The sequence below is a fragment of the Ammodytes marinus genome (genome assembly GCF_949987685.1).
Source record: "Ammodytes marinus genome assembly, chromosome: 5".
NCBI classification, from domain to species: Eukaryota; Metazoa; Chordata; class Actinopteri; order Uranoscopiformes; family Ammodytidae; genus Ammodytes; species Ammodytes marinus.
This window is the reverse complement of record NC_137234.1, coordinates 16031180-16053988: the sequence shown is the minus strand read 5'-3', so window position 1 is coordinate 16053988 and position 22809 is coordinate 16031180. Positions and strand designations below refer to the sequence as shown.

The 22809-nt window shown below is 40.6% G+C and overlaps 2 protein-coding genes across 2 annotated transcripts in view; one reads left to right on the top strand and one right to left on the bottom strand.

Moving 5' to 3' along the window:
- Positions 1 to 13854, top strand: part of fkbp16 (FKBP prolyl isomerase 16) — a gene marked incomplete at both ends in the record, with an annotated part of 26816 nt that extends 12962 nt beyond the window's left edge. Inside the window, 5 exons of the mRNA XM_080027505.1 lie at positions 8513 to 8730; positions 10149 to 10330; positions 10585 to 10662; positions 13550 to 13687; positions 13768 to 13854. Of these exons, the coding sequence (XP_079883631.1) occupies positions 8513 to 8730; positions 10149 to 10330; positions 10585 to 10662; positions 13550 to 13687; positions 13768 to 13854 (703 nt within the window). The remainder of the gene's footprint in view (positions 1 to 8512; positions 8731 to 10148; positions 10331 to 10584; positions 10663 to 13549; positions 13688 to 13767) is intronic.
- Positions 13760 to 22809, bottom strand: rasef2 (RAS and EF-hand domain containing 2). The gene is made up of 17 exons (XM_080027504.1): positions 22269 to 22809; positions 21276 to 21428; positions 19822 to 19912; positions 19409 to 19504; positions 18544 to 18615; positions 18343 to 18458; positions 18191 to 18259; positions 17758 to 17839; positions 17552 to 17622; positions 17264 to 17459; positions 17062 to 17163; positions 15684 to 15828; positions 15512 to 15593; positions 15306 to 15420; positions 15109 to 15222; positions 14921 to 14997; positions 13760 to 14834 (listed from the first exon to the last, which is right to left on the bottom strand). Exons 1-17 carry the CDS (start codon positions 22577 to 22579, stop codon positions 14732 to 14734), a joined length of 1995 nt encoding a protein of 664 aa, XP_079883630.1. The 5' UTR covers positions 22580 to 22809; the 3' UTR covers positions 13760 to 14731.

The window sequence follows — 22809 nt, the reverse complement described above, 5'->3', positions numbered from 1 at the left end:
GTAGATCTGTTTTCACCGTTGTAAAAAATAAACAACCTCATAAATCCTCTTAGATTTTGTATCATCACACAAGCTGCACGCCACATTTTATACCGTGTATTAGTGCCCTATCTGAGGTTGTAACCATGGAAACCCATATGAGGTACATCGCTGGCCTTTCCATCTTTTAAAAAGGAAAGTATGACGTCAAAGTGACCACTCTTTTCCCTCTGAGGGAGTTTGTCCTTTCATTCAGAGCAGCGAGGGGCCTGCGTGGCAGATAACAGGGTGAGTCAGAGGCACTATCATTCACCTTAATGAGGAAGTTTGCTCAGTCACAACACACATATCAAATTCACCCTTTAATGAGAGGGAAGAGCCTGTCGTCCTTATCATCTTCATTCATACAAACAAACGAAACATTACTTGTTGGCATTTGTTTTCTGTCTAATGAGAATTTTCATATCCCTTCAGTAGTTAGTCTGGGTCCTCGGTATATTCGCGGGATTTCTTGGTTTCTCCCTGGCAGATTTTTGGTTGTCCAATCAACGAACAGCCAGGGAGTGGCTGAGAACATTGATGTTGAGGTTGTGCGCCAGTTTCAGTTGAAGTCAGAGGCCGGCGCATGTCATACGTCATGACCAAACGTTATGCTATTGGTTGGCAGATCCAGCGTGGCCCTGGGCACATCCAATAGTTAAACTTCAACAGAGACTTGCCTTCAAGTGAGTTTACGTTTGTCAATTAAGCGATTCCAGACCTTCGGACAAATTAAAGAAGTACGATGGTCTGGTAGGACCAGACTAGTAAACTGCCTGTGCCATACCATAGCCCAGTGGTTTTCAAACTGTGGGGCGCGTCCCCCCTGAGTTTGTGTTTTTTATATTAAGATCACGGCATAGCTGGACAAGAGTTCTTCTGCTGGGTGTGTGAATTTAACTTGTCAATAATTTGGGCAAGTCTGTCTGCCTATCTTTCTCACTCCGCTGCACACTCAGTCCCTACTATCCATGCTTAAAGGAAGCAGGATTAAAACACTGGGTTAAGATGCTAAAAAGTATTAAAACATTTGTTTAAAAACGCACACATTTTTTTAGAATGTTTCAAAAATATGTTTAAATTTGTAAAATAATTAAAAGATCTTTCGAAACACACAGGGATTTAGGATATTTTTTTGGGGGGGGGGCTCCGCTGAAATTTGTTCTCTGAGGGGGGGCTCACTCTCTCCCACTTTGAAAACCCCTGCCATAGCCTAATAAATAAAGCCACAAAAATATGCTCACAAACATGGATTAGGGCAAAACAGCTGTGCAGGTGGTTGCAGGTTGACAACAACTTCATAAGGAATAGATCACATTTTGAAAAATATTAGGGATCGCTATCTTGCTGAGAATTCGCCAAAATGATAAGATTGATACCCCTCTCAACAGGTTCATAGGGACAATATGACTCCAGGAGGTCAATGTGCTTGCTGCCCAACACTTCATCTCATTTACAATTTCAACTTGTTGTTTTTACACTTTGTCTTTTTGGCACTTTAAAGGTGCTTGTTTGGGGATTTCTTTAACCTTTGGATGGAGTCAGGCTAGCTGTTTGACATGCTGCTATTAATGATTACTGGGATCAATCTATCACACGTGCCAATACTATAGACGACTATTTTTGGACTTACTCATTCAACACATGGCCTGTGTGATGAAGATAAAGATCAGATAATAATGACATTCTCATCAGCTTTGGCTCTACTTTGTGGGGCAAATGTTAGCTACACACTGAAACTGAAATTGGTAAACATGATACCTTCTAAACTTTAGTATGTAGCATTATGTTCATGTTAGTGTGCTGATTTTAGAGTTCAGCTCAAAACACTGATGTGCCTAAAGCAGTTTTCGCATTATTTTGTTTAGGCCGTATTTATGAGCTGCCGAGTCAGCGATACCAGCAGATAAACAGTGTAAAAATACAAAGCTCGCAGTAACCATCTTGGAGTTGTTTGTTCTCAAGTGGGAATAGATCCCTTTCAGAGCAGATATTGGGGCACTTGATTGGATCAGGCCATTGTTAACATAAAATTGCTGACGGGGGGTTTTTCCTGTTTTTTCTACTCCGCCATTGCTGCGCGAATGCAGCACAAGTACTGTAAACCAGTCTCTGCAATCCCACATGAAATTCCTGACCCCTGAGGCTGAGAAAATACACAACTAAAATTCCATTGTGTAATAATAATCAAACCCAAAATGAATATAACAACCATGTCAAGCTTACTGGTTGTCTTGGAAAGCAAAGATCGTATTGATGTGATGAGTCCCTTCTACAGTAGAACATCAGAGAGATGGCTGACAGGAGCTGACGGTGAGGCTGGCTCTGTGGTTTGAGGATGTGGACCCGGCTTTAAGTTGCAGGTTCAGGTTTCACTAGGATCCATGTGGAGGGATCTCAACCCGTTGACCAGCCTGTTTCTGCTTCCTGTTTGCACTAATAAGACCCCGGGGGCTCATTGGCTGAGCTCAGCGCTGCAGAACACTTTGTGTGGCGCTAATCACCAGTGACCCACGTGACACTGTAAACCTTATAGATCTGTCAGTGCTCTGCATTCTCAGATTACACCAGACAGCTCGCCAGTCATGCCCATTTTGTTTTAATGTTCATGATTGCAACAGTGGAAGCTTGGGTCACGGTTGTTCACATTATTCACTCTACAGTGTCATAGACATAAATCCCCCGTTGGCGTTCTATATACTGCAGTGTTTTCCCTGCTTAGTGCTGGTTCAAATTAGCTTCTTGGCCTAACGACACAACGCTTCAAATGTCACCTGTTGAGTCATGATTATGAGGAATTGCTTCTTGTCAGGCAGAGAGCAGCCTGTGTGTGTGTGTGTGTGTGTGTGTGTGTGTGTGTGTGTGTGTGTGTGTGTGTGTGTGTGTCTACACCTCATAAATTGTGATTAATTCAGTTTTGATGTGGCACATTGAGTTTGTACGGTTAGCACTGAAGCAGCTGTACCTGCATCGATTAATAAGAAATGACTCATCGTTTCTCATCTATTGCGTCTGCGATCTGCGTGAGTCATGAGGAGGAAAACGTGTTTACTTCCTCTGCGTGAAATAGAATCAATATCTAATGACATAATGAGTGAGGGCTTTTGCTAAGGAGTTGTTTACAAACCAAACACTGTTTGGCAAGTTGGAAATGATGACATTATGACCCTATCCCTTCCTTCCCTTGATGAATTCTGGGTAAAATGTATGCACTATACACTGCATTCCAAATTATAAGGCAAATTAGATATTCCCAGGTTTTCCTAAATAGTCGATGCAAATCACAGTCAGTATAATTTTCAAGTCATCAACCGTTAGAGCATATTTCGAATTTTATTGAACAATAATAAAAGTATTTTTTTCAAAAATAAAATACTCCAAATGCACTGTTCCAAATCATTATGCACAACAGAGTTTCAAAACATTTTATAGGTTGTAAACGACTAAAAATGGTCATTTGTTCAATTTGCAGCATTAGGAGTAGCCTGGCTCCGCCCGCCCGCCTACTTCCGGCCAAATTTTATTTTCCCTTCAGTAGTCAGTCTGGGTGTACAGCCCATTTCCCAGTTTTGCCGGAGATTCGACAGCCGGTCCAATCAGCGAACAGAGCGAGTGGCTGATAACGATGACGTCGAAGTCGCGCTCCAGTTTCAGTTGCCAGAAGCCGGCTCATGACACACGTGATGACCAAACGTTATGCGATTGGTTGGCTAATCCAGAGTGGCACTGGGCAGATCCAATAGTTTTAAACTTTAACAGACACCCGCCTCCATGAGTGAACGTTTGTCAATTACAGCACTGCCAGACCTTCTGTACAAATGAAATGAAGTACGATGGTCTGGTAGCACCAGGCTACATTAGGAGGTCATGTTTAGTGAAATCAAAAGCTATTTCAATCAAAAACATCTAAACAGGCCAAGTTACATGTTAACATAGGACCCCTTCTTTGATATCACCTTCACAATTCTTGCATCCATTGAACTTGTGAGTTCTTGGAGAGTTTCTGCTTGAATATCTTTGCAGGATGCCAGACTAGCCTCCCATAGCTGCTGTTTTGATGTGAACTGCCTCCCAACCTCATAAATGTTTTGCCTGAGGATGCTCCAAAGGTTCTCAATAGGGTTGAGGTCAGGGGAAGATGGGGGCCACACCATGAGTTTCTCTCCTTTTATGCCCAAAGCAGCCAGTGACACAGAGGTATTCTTTGCAGCATGAGATGGTGCATTGTCATGCATGAAGATGATTTTACTACGGAAGGCACTGTCCTTCTTTTTGTACCACGGAATAAAGTGGTGAGTCAGAAACTCTACATACTTTGCCGAGGTCATTTTCACACCGTCAGGGACCCTGAAGGTGCCAACCAGCTCTCTCCCCATGATTCCGGCCCAAAACATGACTCCGCCACCTCCTGTCTGGCGTCGCAGCCTTGTTGGGACATTGTGGCCATTCACCAACCATCCACTACTCCATCCATCCGTCCATCCAGGGTTGCACGGCACTCATCAGTAAACAAGACTGTTTGAATATGATTCTTCATGTATTCCTGAGCCCACTGCAACTGTTTCAGCTTGTGATCATTGTTTAGGGGTGGCCGAATAATAGGTTTATGCACAACTGCAAACTTCTGGATCCTACACCTTGAGGTTTGCAGGACTGCAGAGGCACCAGAAGCTTCAAATACCTATCTGCTGCTTTGTGATGGCATTTTAGCAGCTGCTCTCCTATTCCGATGAATTTGTCTGGCAGAAACCTTCCTCATATTACCTTTATCCGAACGAACCCGTCTGTGCTCTGAATCAGCCACAAATCTCTTCACAGTACGATGATCACACTTAAGTTTTCGTGAAGTATCTAATGTTTTCATACCTTGTCCAAGGTATTGCACTATTTGACGCTTTTAGGCAGCAGAGAGATCCTTTTTTTCCCCCATATTGCTTGAAACCTGTGGCCTGCTTAATCATGTGGAACGTCCTTCTTAAGTAGATTTCCTTTAATTGGGCTTACTTAGCAAACTTATCACAGGTGTCTGAGATTGATTTCAATGATCCAAAGTGCCCTGAGACACAATACCATCCATGAGTTTAAATAAAATACAAAAAATTTAATGTTTATGACACTTAATTCCAATTTGTATAATAATTTGTGACAGACTGTAGTGTCCTTAAAAATTGCTGTCCCTTCTGCATGTACACTACTTTCTGCTCACATACTGATAAATGAATTAATTGAAAGTCACAAGCTACATCACATTGGTGATGATGACACACATTGTTAATACCTTTTGGAGGTTATTTCATTGAATACATTTACTCAAATACTGTTCTTAAGTACACATTTTCTATAACTGTGGTGTGGAGAACCAAAACTGACAAAAGGTATTACAAATAATCAAGTTAAAATCAAATTGAATAGTAAACACATATAATAATTTTTTTTATTGTGCACTGGAATCCATTCAGTAACTTCAAAACAACTACTAGTTTCTTTAGCAGTGGGTTCAGAGGTGACATCACAGAAGTCCATGTAAGCTGGAGCCAGGCCTTGTGGGTCACAGTCGGTAGGACACTGTGTGTTATTGTTACACACCAAACACTGTTACATAATATGCAGCCTTCAGAATATTGTGTAATATTTTCAGATAAGAGAAGAGAAAAGTATTTGAGGACAACAGACATCCACAGTCTGTTCATATGTAGGTACAAACTGTGCAGTGATTCGTTTGGTGATGCTTACGGCATTCTTAGTATGCATGACATTAGCTGGAAAGAAAGAGCCATCTCTAATGATCAGAAGTATGACGCCAGTTTTAGAAACACTAACATTACCCTGTGCGACCCCGGCCATGTGCCGTATGCTCCTCATAAATGAATCAACTGTCCTCTTCTCTGCTGCTCTGTTACACAACCCGTCTCTGACCTCTGGCAAACATGCAGCAGTTCTTCTACTTATTTTTTGCGGCCCTAAGCGTTAACGTCTCCAAGCGCCACATCCTTTACAGCGCAGGGAGAACGCAGGGGCCTGGGTCAGGTTTCCAAAGGCCTCGGCTCAGCTGGCAGTTTCACACTCCTGTGACAGTGGACGAGGTCTCCAGAGAGGAGAGGTGAAAGGGTAATCTGATCCCACCCTGCTGACACGGCCTCGCAGTAACTAGGGACACAACACATTCTGTTCGAGGGACATAAATTGTGTCACTGACACATCCAGTTTGTATAATTTATGACCGGACATGACTCCCAGTGCTATCACTTTTCAGTAAACAGTGACTGGGTGGAGTCTGACTTGGTTTCAGATCTTTGTTTTGTTGACTTAATTAAAATCCACAGGATCCTCTTTGAACTTGATAGATTTGTATGCTCGTTCTATTAGAATTGTTTGTTTTTTTATTGTGAAAAAACAACAATAACTATATTTTGGTAATTTGTTTTGTCTTGTCATCAATAATGTAGGCCCCTTAAACAGCTTTTCAAAATGTACTCAAGCTATCATTGGATTTATTCCCTCTGTCACTCTCTTACAGACATACACACTCCTACAATCAGAACCTCCTCAGAGTCACTAATAATGGACCATTGTGTTACAATGTGGTCACAGGAGCCAGATGGTTGAAAACCAAATTAACTTTCCTTCTGAGTGACTCTTGAGTAAGCTGAAGCCGGCGAGGGCTCACAGGTTTATACCAGTTTCAATTTCTCCTCAGCTTAAACGAGTCAGACGTCCGAGTCACTCGTTTATATACTTGTTTATTTTGTAACAATATAATACTCTAAAGTACGGACAGATTTTTTTTCTTTTCTTTTAAATAATGTTGATTGTTCTAGATAAATAAAAATCGAATCAAATCAGCTTTTAAAAGCAACTGTTTGAAGTGAGAAAAAAATATCTACAGTTTGCAGTGGACGCTGCGTTTGCATTTGTAAAAAAAAAAAAAAATTAAATGCTCAAGAAGAGGCCATGACCTAAACCCTCAGGTATTCAGTGGAGCCGTGGGATAAACCTATTTCTATTAGTCACTCCAGTTAGAGAATGTATAACTTCAGATTTAACACAAAAATCTTCTGCTCAACTGAGTCATCACTCGGAGGAACAAACCTCCTCAAGGCTTTATTCGTTTTCGATAAAACCACAGCAGATGTACCATTCATGTCTGAGCGTGTGAAGGGGGCTTTTGATTAACATGTTCAGATGTGCTAGCTAGTTATCATGGTGAATGTACATTTAACTTGTATGTGTTTAAGTACTTAACCAAGCACTTAATATAATTAATATTTATCTTAGGATGTGTATAAGGATGTGCACATTGAACTGTTTATTGCACTAAAAATATTATGCCAATTTAATTATTTTGTTTAGAAAGATAGAAACAAGTCCTCTTCCATTTGTTACACTGTTAAATGGAACATTTCACCATTTTGTACATATGATAGTGGGGTATTGTGAGGTGAAAATACATACTTTAAAGTCCTGTATCTGCGAATGGTGTGTGTGATGTGTTTAGGGAAGTTGAGGTGAAATAGTTTTTATCGGAGACAGACAGCTTATTAATTATAGATGGTTAAGAAACGAGGGGCGGTTATATACTGTAGCATGGGTCTGGCAGAACACAGAGCACTCTGAGTTTGTGTGTTTGCTGGGAGACTTTGTGTTGATCAAAGCATTTTGTCGTCTTCTTGGGGTCCAAGATGCAACAACCTTGGTCGTTTGTCTGTTGTTGAAGATGATTATGTGTGACAAAAGCATAAACCAAATTATATTTCACTTATAATCCAACTTGATTTATTTATTTTAATATACAACAACTGGTCACATCCCAATGTTCACTCAGTCTGGTTTAGTTGTCTTACTGCATATAGTACACTTGGTGTTAACATGGTCTCCCTGACAACCACTGGGTCTCCGGAAAGGAAAAATACAACATTTTAAAAAGCAAATAATTTAGACAAGTTCCTTACTAAACTATTTTACAACACTCTTTTTAAAGGTGCTCTGAGGACATTTTAGTTTGTGTTCATTCTTGAACCCCCTTTGGACAAAAGGGATAGTTTTTTTTACTACGCCAGCTGTGGTTCCCATGAAAAAGGCCTTAAGAAAAACTATTTAAAAAAAAAATGTTTTGCACTGATGGTCTTGTTTGCAGTTACATGTCATTTATGATCATCAGAGGAAAAATTAGATTGTTTCAGAAATATTTAAAAGTTCCTCATAGCACCTAGTACAAATTTACGATATCTGTCTAAACACTGAAACACATTTTTAACGTGGCCATCAAATTTCCTGGATGAGTTACAATGCTTTGAGTTTGGTGTGCACGATGTTGACAAGCTAGTTTCTGCTTTCCACATACAAAAGAGATTGATTCCTTGATTGATTTAATGATCATCTTTAAAAGGTGAGTCTGTCTGACCCCGAGTTTACTCTTGGATGCTCCTCTGCTCTTTTACTCTGTGATGATATTGATTATGCTTATAAGTTTCCTTTGGTCTTTGCTTATACACAGGGAGCCAGATATTCCAGCGTGGGCTCCACTACTCTACCAGCTCCAGCTGCTGGACTTCGTAGACAAACCAGTCACGTTAACTGTGCCCATTGCAGACCGGTTCCGCATCGCCAACCAGAAACGAGAGCGAGGAAACTTTCATTTCCAGAGGGAGGAATACAGTATGGCTGCCAGGGCCTATAGTATGGCTCTGGATGTGCTCACAACACGCAGCAAAGGTACATCGAGCCTCAAAACTTCAATTTATTCATAGAGAAATATTTCTGTAATGTGCCAGGGATGTGTTAGAGTAGTTGATGTGTGCATTATCTTCTCGGGATAAGGTTCAAATGGAAACAGGATACAGATAAAACACAAGCGCGCGCGCACGCACACACACACACACACACACACACACACACACACACACACACACACACACACACACACACACACACACACACACACACACACACACACACACACACACACACACACACACACACACACACACACACACACACACACACACACACACACACACACACACACACACACACACACACACACACACAGGAATATACAATAAAACAGCATTTGATAAACTTCATCCACACCATTTCTGTATCAATCTCAGCACAGAATGACATAACATTTTAGTGCTCTCCTCCACACTAATCACACCGTAACCATGCACAGCCACATCTATCTGAGCTGAGTGCCACCATAAATGTTTTTGCTTAATTAATTTTTGCATAATCAAAGCTAATCAGCTTTCTTATTATTTCCACCTTCTTAATCGCATCAATCATTGACATGGCAGCGTGCCTGTGAGGGAAATGCAGCTGAACAAGTCAGTGAAGAGAAAAGCATGAACTGCTTCGTAATGTGTCAATGATGGTGTGACCAGGGAGTGAACTTGCTCTGGCACTGAAGAGGGGAGTTTATCAGGGCATCGAGATTGTGTAATTAGTGGAGAAGACAACTAGGGGCAGGAAAATAATATAATGAAGCAGAGACACCAACATTTAGCTCTTCATGGGTCATTTTGGGTCGATCTGATTTATTTTACAAGTGGGATTCACCACACTTGAAGGTTACAAATAAGTCAAATTGATTTGACTCGTGATCGTGTGACATTAAATGTTCGCTTTAATTCACAACAGATATCATCTGTTGATCTTTGAAATTATTTTATGGGTCTAAATGGAAGTAAATAAATCAGTGTGGGCAGTTTAAACGCTCTTTATCATGTCTGAATAGAGCATTGATTTACTTAGAGCATTGAATTGGCTTAATTCAAAATAAATGTAAGATGTAAAGTGTTATAATAAATAATCCCTGAGCTATCCATTATACTCCAATTATGAGTAGGCATTTGTACCAAAATGGCTTTATCATTACTTTGATCAGCTGTTGGGATCGAATGTTGAAACCATCCAGTTACATCAGGGGACATTGATACACTATCCAGCTGAATAAAAAGTAAAAACATGGACTGTCATTATAATGACACCAATGGGAACTATATAAATCCTCTTAGATTACCAATATCTGTCAAACTTTTCTCTTGAACTTTTTTTGTGTCACCAATAAATAGACTCAAGTTCACATGCCCTCAGCAGAGCAAACATCAGGGTTGTGTGTCTCTGCACAGATGGCGGTGTGAAGGCAGAGGTGGAGGAGGAGGTGCAGGTGCAGGGCTACCGTGTGAAGTGTTTGAACAACCTGGCCACTGCTCAGCTCAAACTGGCGCAGTATGACGAGGCGCTGCACAGCAGCCAGGAGGTTCTGAGCTGCGAGCCCAATAACGTCAAGGCCCTTTACAGGACCGGGAAGGTGAGGGCTATTCCTGTGGCAATATTACTCAGAAGTCAGAAACAACATGACTGCAACTACAAGGGGTATCTGATTTGATCCTTATCAATCTATAAATTATTATCGAGGGAGGGTTCCTGTAAGGAAGAGGATTTTTTTTCAATATGGGAATAGATTAAGAGGATAAAACTAGCTACTACTTTATTGCTATCTGTTGTATGTCTGTTTTAATTAATGGGTCCTCCCGCACTGCTCACCTTGGTTTTCTCTTTCAGCTCCTGTCGGACAAGGGTGAATACAAAGAGGCGATGGAGGTGCTAAAGAGGGCCTTGAAACTGGAGCCGGCCACCAAAGTGAGATTATGTGACTGAGTTGAGCCCGTCCCGTCTCGTCACCACGTTTCCTTACAAATCTGCATGTGAATCCCCACCCTCCCTCCCTCACTCACTGATATAACCCTCCACCTAGTCCTGCTTCTTGCCTGGGGCTTCCTCCAACCTTGACGTGGCGCCCAGGTTGCATCCTTATTAGATACCCGAACCACCTCAACTGGCTCCTATCTACGCAAAGCAGCAGCGACTGTACTCCGAGTTCCTCACGGATGGCTGAGTTTCTCACCTTATCTCTAAGGGAGACGCCAACATCCCTCCTGAGAAAAGCCACTATACCCGCGATCTCGTTCTTTTGGTCATTACCCAACAGTCGTCATAGTGAGGTTTAGGAAAAGAAGATTGACCAGTAGATCGAGAGCTTTGCCTTCTGGCACAGCTCTCCTTTCCTCACAACGGTGCATTAAAGCGAATGCAATACTTCCTAAACTGTTCCTGTTCTCTTGACAATTTCACACTCCATTGTCCCCTCACGCGTGAAAAAGACCCAAGGAACATTAACTCATTCATTTTGGGCTAAGGGCTCTTTCCCTACCCCGAGTAGGCAGTCAATCGGTTTCCTGTCGAGAACCATGGCCTCAAATATAGAGGCTCTGATCCTCATCCCAGCCGCTTCACACTCGGCTGCGAGCCGATCAAGTGAGAGGATAATGTTTCTGATTGTAAGGCTGTAATATGGGGTTGTTGAGATGGGGTTCCAAATATTGCAATTAAGGGGTCTGTTTTAATTTGGGCTCCTAGAACCTTTGTCATGATCATAAAAAAGTCATTCCAGAATCTGTTTAGTCTGGGACAATAAAAAAACATATGACTCAAGTTACAAGAGGAGGCGTGGCATTTGTCACATAGGTCCACAACATTTGGATACATTTCCGATTCCATTTGCTAAAATGGACTTTATTTCAATCTTAAGGGAATTCTGTCAGGCCTGAACGTGCGTATTATAATGAATTCATAAATTATTGATGATTGAATGAGCATACTGTATATGATGATCATTTATGTGCCCCATCCCTCATGCAATTATTTGAACGACATTAATCAGCAAAATACCAAAATCTAAATATGTGTACTGGCATCTGACAATATATTTATCAAAAATTCAGACAGCCAGCTGTGTCTATGTCCCTGGGGATATACAGCATTGACATTAAATATACTCAAACACAGCCACTTATAAACACTATTTATATGGAACATGAGTGTACAGCAACACAATGAAGATGCTAACATGTTGATGTTTAGCAGGTTGTTTACCATGTTCATCATAGTATTTTTTATAATGTTAGCATGCTAACAATTGCCAATAAGCACTATACACAAAATACAGCAATGCTGATAGGAATGTTGGTAGTATTGCTGGTATTTGATCATAAACCGAAGTGTTGGACTAATACAAATTTGACCTGATGGTTGCACTAATTGAACATTAAGGGATCACCAAACTTGAATTAGTCTACCACATTGTGTCGCAAACCATCCAATATTCAGATAATAAAATGTCAAATTGTCAAAAAAACAATATTCAGTTGTATCTCCATCTACAGTCCTTGTCAAGTCTAAATATGGACTTGAACTTTACTGCAAATCAAAACAGTCGAGAACACAATGAATTTCAATTATCAGCTCATTATGTTCTTAATATTCAATTGTCAAAGTTTTCATTGCATCTTTTCAGTTACCAGGAAACATCTCTGGGAAGATGTGGATGCCGGGTCATCATGCAGAAAACCCGTTTCATGTGCCAAGCCTAGGTTTAGAGAATTGAGAAACAAAGTTGTTCACCCAATAGACCGAAGAAAAGAGAAGCCTCAGATCCCAGTGTGCTACTTTTGTCGAAGGCCTGTTCTGTCTTGTTTGTGTTTCATCTAATCTGCCAAATCCTCAGCAGAGGGTCTAGCAAACTGCACATCTGGCAGTCTACAGATGTGGACCACAGTGGTCGGTGTTGTCCGGCAACTTGGTAAAAATAACACACATGCGAGCTAGGCCTTTCACTCTGAAGTCCTGCGCTCCAAAAGTAGTCAAAGTTAAGGTCAGAAAGAGCCAGACACTCCCCCGCAGCTACAATGTAGACTATACACTGTATAATTAAAATAACTACTCTGGCATTATGTATGTTGCAACAAAAATTAACACTAATCTCAGTTTATGAAGATTATTTTAGCTAACTGGCTTCACTGACCTCCGGCTGGGTTAATGAAGTGGAGGAGGACATTTCCATTGGCTGTTTACAGCACACTGTTGCCAGTATTACAATGACCTGACCCATAGGGCACAATGCCACCGTGACAAATATGTCTGGTCTTGTCGAGACAAAACTAAAATATACTGCTCTTGTAATTGCACCCTTGTCTCCATGCAGGATTAAATACTTTGGAGAAAACAGATCTGGCTGCTCTATGAGAAAGTTAATGTTCTGCATTCCGAAGATGAACACAGAACAGATGAAGCATATTGATGAACCAGCATACATGTGATGCTTAATTACATTTTAAGGCATTTTAATTAAATATTTAAGTTAAAACATCACAGGACTGATCTAATTAAACTAGTTACAAAATATGACCTTCCAGCCTTTGCATGGAAATCTAGGATAAAGGTTATCATGCATTTTAAATGTCATGATTATTATGGCTTGTTGTCTCATCGAGATTTTTGGGACTTCCTCAGTGAAGGTTTGTGTTTCAGAACTCTGCTCTCACCTGCTGGACATTTTTAAAACTGCAACTCGTGCCTTTTTTCAAGAAGAAATCTTTCATGTCTCCTTTGCAACATTTGATCTACAGAAATCAGCCTTTACAGCATTATCAGCATGTGTTAAGATGTTTGCCTTTTTTCTTTTCCTTAGGCGATCCACGTTGAGTTATCTAAACTCGTCCAAAGGCAGTCAGGCGGCAGAGGCACTCAGGAATTGAAAGCTAAACCGGCGCAGATGCTTGGAGACAATATAACACCTTTTCTGATACCTTCCAAGAAGAAAGAATCTGTAAGCCACAACATGAATATATATCCAATATGTTTTATTCAAATGACCAACATGCTTGATTTTGACTGTCTGTGTTGTAGGGAATTTCCTGGAAGTTTATTCTCGGCGCTCTGGTTGTGGCCTTGGGCAGCTTAGTGACGTCAGTGATTATGACAGCAAGGAACTGAAAGTCATCAACATCATCATCCTCATCATCATCATCTTAATGTGCAGGTGCAGAGTTTGTTGTCAGGTTAATTTGAAAAATTATTATAATTTTTTTTTAACAGTGGAACAGGAGTTTCTCTGAAGGTGTACATTATTTATGATATTACAGCATCTGATGTATTCACAAAACCAGAAAAGATTTCTGCTGATCGATAAGACAGACATTTCATCAGTCATCCGTCACTGGACGTCTGTTTTATTTGAAAGGGGGATTACATTTCAGTTTGTCTTCAAAGATTATGGGTCCAGGAAAATATTCTGGTATCAAAGACCCATACATTACAAAAATAAACTTTTGTAAAAACTGTAACCAGACTAAGTTATTTTAGTAAAAAGGATCATTTAAGGTGTTTGACTGCTATGTAATACTGCTTACACTGAAAAATAAAAGAAAGGTACTTTGTCCTTTTCTCTTGATTTTTAAAGAAACGTGCTCCTCCATTCAGTGCGGTCTTGAAAAAAAAGAAAAGGGCATTCATTTTTTAACCATTTCAACCAGTCTTAACCATTCAAAATTATTTAACTTGAATCCCAATTCAGGCTTTAATATTCATTATTTATACACTTCATTGAATTGACATTACAACCAAATAAATACAAAAGCAAAGAAAAATATAAGTGTGATTACATTTTGTGCATTTATATTTGTGCAAATTTCCAACAATAGAAAAAACTTCATTTTGATCATAGAATAAACATTTATGAAAATTCATTCAAGGAGTGAGAGTAAAATATTTCAAAAAGGTTAAAAATGTGTAAAATAAGGTTCTTCATCAAAAAATAAAAGTCAAAATGTCCTTCATTGCTCCAAGGTGTGTACATACGTATATTAGTCGCCTACAGTCCACAGCAAGCGTTAAGAGTCTTCTTAGGGTTGGATTGACTCAGTCTGACCTGAGAATCTGACTCCCGTCTCAGTGTCACACTTTTCTTTACTTCCCTGTGAACAAGAAAACAAGTCTGAGTGTTGCCATGGTTTGTGGAGAGAAACACTTCTCAACTCAAACTCTCTCTCTGACATCCTACCTCGCTAGGTGAAGCACAGCCTCCACGACGTTGGTTCCCTCTTTGGCACTCGTTTCGCAGAATAAGGCTCCGTACGCCTGCAAGCAAAACATCCACATAACTGACTGCAGTTGGTTTATTTAGACACCTGGGAGGCCGGGCTGCTCTTCAAACACTTTTACATTAGGTGGAATGAAACTTTAACGCACCTTAGCCAACTTCTCTCCATGCAGACTGCTCACACTGCCTCCCTGTGGAAGCTGCTCTCGGAGGTCCACCTTATTTCCAATAACGCACATGGGGATCTTCTCGTCCGTTGAATCCTGTTTAAAAACAAAAGGACATTGTAAAACATATTATACACTCTATATACTCATTCTTTGCCAGTCAGCCTACCAACTATTACCTGAATCTGATCCACCCACGCTCTGACGTTAAGGAAGCTGCTTTCAGAAGTTACATCGTACAGTAGCAAGACTCCATGAGCTTTACGGAAATATGACCTGGCAATGCTGCGAAACCTGCAGTGAAGACAGGCATTATAACAGTGACATTTTTGACAGAGGACTAAATGATTGATTAATTGTTTGAATGTTTGAGCAAGTACAACACCTCTCCTGTCCTGCAGTGTCCCATATCTGTAGGCTCGTCTTCTCTCCATCCACCAGCATCCTCTTTATCTGGAAATCCACTCCTGAGAACCAACACGCCGTATCAATACCTCTGAAATCAAGATTTTTTTTAACGTCTAGTTATGTGATTAAATTTGATGTGTTGCACTCACCCAGTGTTGTCTGAATGTCTCCTCTGAACTCGTTGAGCGTTAGTCTCAGCAGAAAGCTGGACTTTCCAGATCCTGCGTCTCCAGCTAAAACCAGACGATACATCGGAACAGGTCCCTCTGGTTCTTCTAAGTCTGCTTCTGAAGGCTTCCGAAATGGACCAAAACACAAGAAGCAGTTGTATGTGAAAATCCTTTCAGTTTGTTTTATTGAGTAATTAAGATTGCAGTAAGTATTTATGTTGTTGAGAGTGTATGTTGATACTTGGTCTTGGAAATAAACATTTTGCCTAAATTCAAGGTCCACTTATTGCTCTACCGGAGCCTTTGATCACATTTCAGTCATTGACAACAACCCATGACATGTTCTGTGCTCATTTCATGTAATGACAACTGAGCATCCACTGATAAAACGCGTAAAGTGTCGTTGGAAATAGCAAATTATAAGTCAAACTGGAATTGAGATTTTAATTTTTAATTTATACTGATTACACGTCAAAAGAAGTTAAAAGTTTATCTTACAGATTTTATTTTAGATGACAAGATTTTATGCAATTCTTTTATTTCTATTTTTTAAGATATTTTTTGGGCATTTTTATGCTTTATTGATAGTGTAGAGACAGAGTTGAAATGGGGCAGAGAGGGGAGTGACTTGCAGAGAACGACCGCGGGCTGGAATTGAACCCGGGTCCGCTGCTGGCCGAGGCCCATGGGGGGACGCCCTACCAACTGAGCTAAGGGCGCCCCCACAATTCTTTAAATACACTTTGAAATGTTTTCATTAAGATCCTGGTAAAACTTACCTTGCTATGGGCTAAATGCTAACAACCCCATGCTAACATGCTCCCATTGACAATAAATGTGTTTAGCAAGTTTAAATGTTTACAATAAATACAAGTATAGCATGTAGCATTGGTAGCATTTAATAAGTTGGTTTACTTAGTAATCTGCCAAAAAAATATATATATATCTGTCTGGAAATAAGAGGACAGAAACCTTGTCATTTACAAAACTTGTAACCCCAAGCTTACACCAGATGCTTTATGAACGTTAGGGGCATTAATTTTCGGTTACAGTAAGGTTTTATGCATCAAATTGTACCGGAAGAGCTATCTACTAGGCTAAGTGTCACCACTGACTATTGGCTTGGCATGCTTACAACAGCGATTTCGGCCTGTTTCCTCTGAAAACATGTGTACGAGTGAAGATTTCAAATAAATTGCGTCTGAACGGTTTAACTTTTGAAACCAAAAATGGGAAAACTGTCACGTTTTCACCGTGTAAAGGGCCCCTGAGACACACTGCTAGCGTTGAACTTCGAAGACGTCTAGAAGTTTGACACACAAATGAGGAGGTCTCCTGCATCAAAAAGCCATTTTACCTTTGAGGAAAATGCAGACAAACGTCTTCGTAGGGATGATGCAATGGAGCTCGCCCTGCTAGGAGACATTGACACTTCAGCTTCAGATTTCACTTCTGATATCTGTAACAGAGAAAAAAAAATACTCATATAAAGCCGTCACAGCTCGACAGCGGTTTTGCGAGATCTGACCCCACTATTTGAGCCCAATGTGTGTTCTGACCTCCACATCAGACGGGACGCATGAGTAACTGTGGTGTACAGTCTCAGCAGAGCTCCTACTGTCATCACTATCGTAATCGCTGCATGCGCTGTCAGTTATGTCCATCGGCATGGAGACTCCACTGTCCAGGTATTTATCAGCCCAAGTAGCCACATGAGAGTAGGTGGTTTTGGCGGGATACCGCTTTGAGCTACCCCTACACACAAACACACACACATACATGCATAAGCGGTTACAATTCAATTCCTCAAGATCAATCCACATTTCAGAGTAAAAAACATTCTATACCTGCCGTGGTTCAGCGTGCTCTGTCTGAGGGGTTTCATTCTTCGTGCTGGGATTTCATTGAGAGGAGACAACTGTTGAGCAAATCAGGAATATCAGGGAGGAACCTTAACACTTGAACTAGTAAAAGCAATTTGCTGTCAGCTTCTATCTGATGTAGATGCCAGTGAGTATGAGGAAATATGTCATCAGCAAAACAAGAGACTCACCCTCCTTTTAGCTGCAACGGTTTCACTGGCCAACGCAGAGCGCAATCCGTCGTTACTGTCATACAGGTTTTTGTTCATTTCCCTTATGATGTGTGAGGAAATACAAGACAGGATGAGATACATGTACACACATTGACTCATAAAACAGAATAGTATTTTCCAATCTAGAAAATGCAGAGTAAGAAAACACATGAAAAAGAGCACACAGAAGTATGACTTTATTGCTTTACTGCATACCTCATATAATAGTGGTTGAAAAAAGACATTAATAAACATGTTTGTCTACTTACAACTGCGTAAGTAAAGTGCATAATAGGGGTCAGTTAAAGAAAAGTGTTGCTGATAAACAGGTTTTGGGGAATTATTGATTGATTAAAAATAAATCACTAAATATCCACAATGGACAGCTTCATCAAGTGGAAAACAGACTTACTGGAGAACTTGAATCTGACTGGAATATGACTGGTATTCCTCAACCATCATCTTCAAATCCTCTGTTTCTCTGTGAAGAAGCACAGAGCACATGTTGTGTGCTGGAGGTGTCAACAGACATGACTGGAGCTGGGCTTAAAGACGGTGCCTCACCTCTGATATTGAGCTTTCTGGTCTGCATACATGTTCTTCAGCTTGTCCAGCTCCGAGTGCAGGATGGAGATGTCTGTCTGGGCTTGCAGCAGAGAATATCGCAGCTGCTCATTTTCCTGTGCAGAGATTTGGGGGAATAACTAAAGTGGAACCATTTCTGTACAACAACAACAACAGCATGAGACATGACTCACTTCTTACCTGTGAGAGATCACTGATTTGTTCGTTCAGTTTCACCACATCCTCCTTTGAACGGTTGGAGTCCTTTTGGTTCTTCAGAACAGATCATTTGTTAAACAGTTTTAGATTTTTACAAGACAATGAGTTTAAATCATAAAAATAAGTACCATCTATTGGCAAACAAAGTAAGATTCAGTTTGACAGTGAGTACATATCCGTTAAAGACAAGCTGCGTGAGATAATCAATCACAGCTTGCTGCCTCGACATGTCTATGTAGCCATTAGCAGGTACTGATCAACCTGTAGGTGGCAACATCGACGTGTGTAGATCTGTACTGTTCCTATTTAGAACTTAACTTTGGTGCTCTTTAACAGGTTATCTAAAATGGTGAAAATTACCACTAATGGTACAATGCTGTGTGAAATGTATTTGTGTGCTGTGGTGGCAGCAGGTAGTCAGGCCGGACAAAAAATAGCATGCAGCTGAATTGTCTGCATAAACTATGGGAGCTTGGGAGCTAGCATGGCTAGTGGGCTAACAACAGCATTCCTCAGGTTGTATACAGAGGGAGTCTTATCAAACATTATGCATATCTATACTTGCCCTTTCACTAACTGCATCATAGGTCAAAGCTGCCCTGCAGTTTCCCCGACCGCCTCTTTAACATAACAGAAACATCATGTTTGTCTTTCTCTATTATTATTATTCTTAGTTATGTCTCATCTCTTGTGTTTCCTTTTTCATTTTCCTGTGTACTGTATGTTATGTCTTCCAGGTACAGATAATTGTTTTGCTCTTTTTCATGATGTAAGAAAACATGCCACCTTCATACAATCTGTTTACCATGGAAGAACAAAGTAAATGCAAACGTTGTGTAAACCGTACCTTTAACAGTCTGTCCATATTTGCATGCAGGTCTGCGAGCTCATTCTCATGCTTCCTCTGCATGGCTGCCAAAATTCCTTCCATTTTCTTACACTCCTACGAACATGAAACCAGAGCAGTTAGAGGTGCAGACTGGCTCAGGCCTTGAAGAGGGGCTTTCATCTGACTGCACAGAGGCTCTTTGTGAGGAGACTTGTAAACCTGCTGCTGTGTGCTGTACCTCAAATGTAAAAAGGTAGCTCACAAGAACCAATGAAGAATGTGTAGATTCACTTTACTATGAAATAAAATTTGTTTATTGGTTAAATGCAGCTGCTTATACGACAGACAATTCATCTAGTTTTTTTAAATGAATATTGGAGTATATCGAAGGAGCGATCACCCACTATTAATCCCGCAGAATTGAGACTTACCTCTTCTCTCACCCTCTCCTCTGTTCTGGCAAGTTGCTGCTGTATATCGTCCTCTAGCTCTGACAGCTGGCTGTTGTTCAGATCCTCAGCTCTGTTTGGAAAGAAAATGTACATATGTGCCGGCAGCCTTGAAATCCAAACAGATTGTCCACCAGTAGTCCCAGATATCAAATAAATATGAATCCATCAATGCATCTATTCTTCCTGCCTCATTTGAGTTTAAATGTGCTGAATTTGTGCCTGCTCTACTCTTGTCTCGTCATGAACCAACCAGATTGAAAGGGAGGGGCACACTTTAAAAAGCAGATTCCACAGGTGTACTCAACTTTGTCGGTGAGATTTCTCAATAAAACCTCTAGTATTTATTTTATTTTATTGCATGTTCTCTGTGAGGATTTAAAAAGGTATTTTTATTTACACCAGATAGTGGAACAATACTGTAGGTGTCATATATATCCAGTTTGTTGAAGGCTTAAAAGAACAAGGCAGGGCAGCACATTTAAGTCTTCCTACTTCCTTGAAAAAGGAATGTCACCTTTCTCATAAAGTTACTGAACCACACAAAGAGAGAGAGAGAGAGAGAGAAACCAAACAAAACCAACTAAAAGACATTTCTTTCCCATGTCTAGGACTGAAATTCAATAGTTAGTTCAATGTAGATTAAAAAGGGAATTATTTAACGGCTTAACTCACATCTTCCGTAAGCCTTTCAAATGCAACCTACATTATTTACAATCACTGCTCAACTGGAATATCAGTAACCACTGTGAAAACCCCTGAATTGATTTTTTAAACAAGCTTATTTTCTCTGCTGCTATGGGGAGGGGGGTGGGGGGGGGGGGCTGTGAAAACAATATTGTAATCCGAGCCTGCAGGATGAAATTCATACCATTTGTCAAATATTTATCAAAATCTAATAAACTACTTATACAAAGAATGGTATTAATAAACTGGTCAAAGACAAACATATGGTGTGTTAGTTTCATGTGAATGCTATTGATAATGTCCTGCCAACAACTTAGAAAATCACAGAGATGCTTCATTATTTATTTATTTATCTTTCTATGTCACCAGTGACTAGCAAAACAGACAAAGTTAGCGATTAGCTGGTAAAAGTTGATGGAGTGGATTCAGCATCAGGGTCTCTCATCGCTGTGGTTTACAGCCACAAGAGGGCAGCAGTTCCCCTCTGCTCTGTGGTCAAAATAAATCTACATGCACTTTGTTTACAGTAAGGACATTTAAAAGCACTATTTAACTCTAAAAACTAACTTTCCAACTAGTACAACCTTCTTTTTTTAGTCACTTCTAAATCTTATTACATGAGTCGCACAAGTACACATACACCTAAGTATGGTGACTCATTTAGACAGCCCATTATTTCATAATCATTCTATTTTTTTTCTTTTCCACAGGGAAGATATCCTGAGCTGTACTGATTCCATTGTCCTTACCGCTTTAGACTGGTCTCCAGCCGTTCACACTGTGTCATGTTGTCCAGGCTTTGACTGCTCAGGGACTGGATGATTTCCTCATACTGCCGCAGCATAGTCATGTTTGCAGAGGAGTGAATGGCCTGGTAAAGATCAGCCAGCTGCTCCCTGAGACTGTTGGAGGGAAAAGCATATTTTGAAAAAAATTGTTATTGAAACGGTATAGCTTATGAACCTTGAAAATAGGCCTACTTGGACAGTAGCAACATTTTATGAAACTAAAAATATGACCGGGTGTTTAAATCCCCCCCAGCATATCCATTAGCATCCCAGTTTTTTCTATCATTATCGCTCCTCATGGCCACTTGTAGTGCACTTACAAAATAAAATAACCACATGCCTATAAAGACACCTGTCTATAGACATATACTTTTGAATTAAAATAGCATTCAGTTTCTATGTTTTAGTTACATATATAGCTAAAACTAATGCACTCTACAAGATCCCTTCAGCAAACCCTTCTGTCATGATTCATACTGAAGTAGGCCTACATAACCTTATCCTGGCCTAGGAGGTGTTCTCTATTACTTTTATCAAGTCCACCCCATAGTGTTTGCTTAGTTGTCACGACCGTATCACATGGGCTTAGCCTACTGAGTAGGGCCATCCGACAACTGGGGCATCTCCATGACAGAACTAATTCCAAACAAAAATTAAAGCTCAAAAAAGGTGGGCATTGTGTGAACAAAAAGTTTAATCCACCCCACTCTATATGAACACAGCCAGGTTATGTTGGAAAAAAGTGTTGGTGTTATGGAAGTGACTAGTGTAGGCCTAGGCCTCATTAGCGAGTGTCAAATTACCGACACGTCTCACACACCTGCTGTAGCAGAGCCCTTCTTCAAGCCTCATGATGTTTAACGTTATATGTGTAGGCTACGGTTTATGAGTCATCACCTGGCTCGTTCATTTGAAAATCCTGGTTAAAGCGACTGAGCAACCGGATGTGTTTACCTGACTGAGAGGACAGACTCCCCATCTATCCTGCCGACAAACTCTTCCCAAGGGCCGCCTGGGTTTTGGGACGAACCAGCGCCGAAAGGCGCCACGTCCAGAGTCTCTGAAACCTTTTGAAATCCGGAAGAAAACTTACTGTAGTCGATGTAACCGTCTTTGTCTGCGTCGAACTTGTCGAACAGAGTTTTGATCTCAGTCTCAGGGACGTTGAGCTCCCGGCAAACAGCCGTGAAGTCCTCGTACTCTATCCTACCGGACTTGTCCACATCACATGCAGAAAATAGTCTCCGAAGGCTGGGTCGGTCCATTGTTTAATGAATAAATTAAAATATGAAAACACACAAAAAAAAGGTTAAAAAACAAACCACGCTTCTGCTGCTTGTCAGCCAAAATAAAAGCCTTTGTAAAAAGTCTCAATGTTGGTCAATTTACAGCCGCTCATTGGTCCAGGTCCCGGTATAGGCGGGTATCCAGGGTGACACTACCTAACCGGAATCCATCAGTAGCCTACCGTATGCAGCGGTAACCTAACTTTGTA